The sequence below is a fragment of the Thalassophryne amazonica genome, chromosome 6 (genome assembly GCF_902500255.1).
Source record: "Thalassophryne amazonica chromosome 6, fThaAma1.1, whole genome shotgun sequence".
Taxonomy (NCBI): Eukaryota; Metazoa; Chordata; class Actinopteri; order Batrachoidiformes; family Batrachoididae; genus Thalassophryne; species Thalassophryne amazonica.
Window position 1 is genome coordinate 15,635,241 of NC_047108.1, and position 4,051 is coordinate 15,639,291.

General features: G+C 43.7%; 1 protein-coding gene across 1 annotated transcript; it reads left to right on the plus strand.

The window, feature by feature from the left end:
• The first annotated feature begins 2,280 nt into the window (after positions 1-2,280).
• npbwr2b (neuropeptides B/W receptor 2b) lies at positions 2,281-3,755 on the plus strand. The gene has a single exon (XM_034171565.1). It carries the CDS (start codon positions 2,526-2,528, stop codon positions 3,558-3,560), a length of 1,035 nt encoding a protein of 344 aa, XP_034027456.1. The 5' UTR covers positions 2,281-2,525; the 3' UTR covers positions 3,561-3,755.
• Positions 3,756-4,051: the final 296 nt, after the last annotated feature.

The following is a 4,051-nucleotide window of genomic DNA, read 5'->3' on the forward strand; positions in this document are numbered from 1 at the left end:
GAAAATAAAATAAAAACCAGCTCTATAATTAGTGAATATCACTGGGTTGATATGAATAATGCATAAAAGGGGACGCAATACAGAACCCCACGGGTAAATAACCCTGGTTAAATAAAAATAAAAAATGCCACAAGATTTAAACCCGCACGCTCTGATTACCAGATGGAAACTTTACCACCACACTACAATCACTGTCTTGTAACAGGAGAATGAAATGGCTAAAATCAACAAGCAGATAAATGTATTTTCTAAAAAAAAAAAAAGCGCTGTGATAACTGACCAAACGGTGTTTGGTATGGCGTATTTCTGCTGATATGTGACCAAAATGCTAAAGGCACAGATGTGTTGGTGGGGAGTGGGGGGAGTGGGCGAAACACACACACACACATGTTGTGGGGGGAGCCGACATTCTGGCACGTCACATGTGCACTCTGCAACTTCACAGTCGTGGGGCACTTCGACAAATTTCACATCCACCTCGACAGTGATTGTCTTCTGACTGCTGTCATGTTAATAGTGTGAATGGCCACACAATTTCTAAATACCATGTGAGCAGTGTTAGATGTTTGTGTGTGTCACCTGGAATTTGGCCGACATCTGCCACGAGAGGGTTTGATGGGCTCTCACAGTACACACTCTGTCTTTCAGCTGCTGGTGTGTGCAAATAGTTATAGCAACAGGTGTACGAGGCATTCAAGGCAGCGACGATTTTAAACATTTTGCATACAATTCCTGCTTCATGCGCAATTTGACCAAATTTGCACTATGTGTGAAGGGGCCCTTATCAAGGGTACCAAAAGATTTAACTAAGAACGTTCATTTTGGAGGGAGCACTGGGCCCTAGGCTCTGCTGGGCTGATAGTCCAGCCCCTCTCCCCTAACCTAACCTAAATGTTACTTTATGAATGCATTTTGTTCAGTGCCTTTGGACATTTTTTAATATTTTGAGTATCGAAAATTAGTTCATTTGCATTCATTCTGGAACTTATTTTAAAATATGTATTTACAATAAATTGGTGCCAGTAATTCTGAGGTAAGGCGTGACTGGGGGGGCGGTTCCACAGCTTTCTGTCCACCGTTTCATGTTGTCCAGAACAAACTTTGACATTTGACAGATCCAGGCTCAGGTTTGCCAGAAGACAGAGGGTCAGACTCCAGACCAGACTTCTGATGGCTTCATGATGTAAGCGGCTCAGCAGCAACAGCAGCTGACTACAGAACAATCAATCAATCAATCAATCAATCATTCAATCAATCAATCAATCAATCAATCAATCAATCAATCAATCAGCAGTTTGTTGCAGCAGGAAAGAGTTCATATCATCAGCCTCCTGCATCAGGTAAAAAGGAGCTGAACGACCCAAATGATTGGCTACGTGGATGATGACGTCACCAGAGAGAGAGAGAGAGAGAGAGAGAGAGAGAGAGAGAGAGAGAGAGAGAGAGAGAGAGAGAGAGAGAGAGAGAGAGAGAGAGAGAGAGAGAGGTGTCGTTTGTCCTCTGTCGGAGGATTTTCGGGCAGGAGAACAAACGTGTTCCTTCATCACTCTGTCGTCGGGCTCAAACTCAGTAAGTCTTCAAAGAGCTTCATTTTTAACTTGTTTATCCTCGAACCTAAATGTATTATTATTATTATTCATTTTGAAATTTATTCGACTTTGGCTTATGTTAATTTCATGGATTAAAAAAAAAATCTGTCTTTAATTCAAACCCTCTTCACAGTCACGTTTCCACAACGTGCGCAAAAAAACAGAGGACGCAGATGGAACCTGAACTGAGGCGGGACTTTAGTTTGCGCGTCTTCATACCTTTAATTAGAAAGTTTTTCTCCCCGTCGTTCTGCCTGATGTTCATTGATGTCCACCTCTCTCTCTCTCTCTCTCTCTCTCTCTCTCTCTCTCTCTCTCTCTCTCTCTCTCTCTCTGCAGTTTTGGTGACTGACGCGTAAAATCCTGGCACCGCGTCCTGAGTGCACAGGTGGCGCGCAGAAGACGCACCTGAGTCACCCATCAGACCTTACTTAGAAAGAAGGTTTTATTCGGTGAAAAATAATTTAATTAGTTGTTTCTGCACTGGAGGAAAAGACGTCAGAGAGGAAAACTCAAACAGGGCAGGCAAAAGAATGTGACTGAGTTTTTTAAAACCTTCAACTTGATGAAGAAAAATTATTTTAAAAAACATCCCAAAATCTGCGACATCAGGACGTCTGGATGGTTTTCACATGGGCAGACTGATATGATTGATTTTTTTGTGGTCTTTACGCCATTTATTGAATTGATTGCAGAAAATTCAGTCCTGAAGCAGCACTTGGAGCTTTTTGTTGTTATCACGAATCAGTTTTTGGACTTCTGGTCTTCATCCCTGTGATCCCCCAGATGATCCCAGGACCTCACAGTGGAGCTGCTCTACTGACTCCGCCTTCATATGGGTTTTTTTGACCTTCTCCCCCCTTGCAGAACTTTCAGTAAACCTTCGTGATCAACGGCTGATAAAGTTTTTCAAATCTCCAGGATACTTCATTAGTGATGACAAACTTGACTTCAACCATGGAGAACATCTCGATCCACAGCAGCTTTCCACCCGTCTGCAACGACTCAGACTTCTACTCCCTGATGTCAGGGAACCACTCGGACCTGAAGTGTACTCCTCCCTCTGAGTTATACTTCTACGCAGACCTCTACATCATCTTACCGATCATCTACTCCATCATCTGCGCGGTGGGGCTGACGGGCAACACGGCCATCATCTACGTGATCCTCAAAGCCCCTAAGATGAAAACAGTCACCAACATATTCATCTTGAACTTGGCCATCGCCGATGACTTGTTCACTTTGGTCTTGCCAATCAACATTGCCGAACACTTGCTGCACTACTGGCCTTTCGGTGAGGTTTTGTGCAAAATCATCGTCAGCATTGACCATTATAACATTTTCTCTAGTATCTACTTCCTCACCGTAATGAGTGTTGATCGCTACCTAGTCGTCTTGGCCACTGTCAAGTCCAAACGCATGCCTTACCGCACCTACAGAGCTGCCAGAATCATCTCGTTTTGTGTGTGGGTGCTCGTAATCCTCATTGTGATGCCTTTTACCATTTTTGCCAGCGTCTACATCAACCCGCATGATGGGCGAAAGAGATGTGCGCTCAGCCTCCCCGCCCCCGAGAGCCTGTGGTTCAAGGCAAGCCGGATCTACACGCTCATTCTGAGCTTTGCCATCCCTGTCTCCACCATCTGTATTTTATACTCCATGATGCTCTACAAGTTGAGGAACATGCAGCTCAACAGCAATGCTAAAGCACTCGACAAGGCCAAGAAGAAAGTCACCATCATGGTCTTCATCGTCTTGGCCGTCTGCTTGTTCTGCTGGACACCTTTCCACCTCAGCACCATTGTGGCCCTGACGACAGACCTGAGAACCACACCACTGCTGATCGGGATCTCCTACTTCATAACCAGCTTGAGCTATGCCAACTCCTGTCTGAACCCGTTTCTCTATGCCTTCTTGGACGACAGTTTCAGGAAAGCCTTCAAGAAGATGTTGGAATGTAGACCCACTTGAATGTTCTATGATCACAAGAGTAGAAGAGGACTAAGAGAACCGAGTGAGTGTAAAAAAAGACCAGCAGTGCATCGCTCCAGCAGAGATGAACCTTAAATGTGCACTTTTGCACAACAAGACATAACTGAAAGTTGTAAGAACATCAAGTCTGAATGCGACGCTGCTAACGGGCGGCGTGTTGATCTCCATGTGTCAAATCCATGTGTCCAGCAAAGTCTCACTGACTTTATCACCGAAGCAAACAACAAGAAAATGGAAACACCCAAAACAAACCCTTATCAGACCTCAGTTGGATTAATTAATCAGTTATTGAAGTTGCAAACATTTCTAAGCCCTTCATCAGTAAAAATTCAAACATGTTCATGCATCATATTAGAGGATTTGTTTCTCTTCGATATTTTAAAATCAGCATGAATTAAATATTTTGGGGGTTTGGACTCTTGGGTGAAAAATGAAAACTGGAAAACCTGTTTGTTGTTTATAAATCCAAA

What these genes read in the sequence shown, in the direction of transcription:
- npbwr2b (XM_034171565.1), top strand. Translation starts at nt 2,526, where the DNA reads ATGACAAACTTGACTTCAACCATGGAGAACATCTCGATCCACAGCAGC.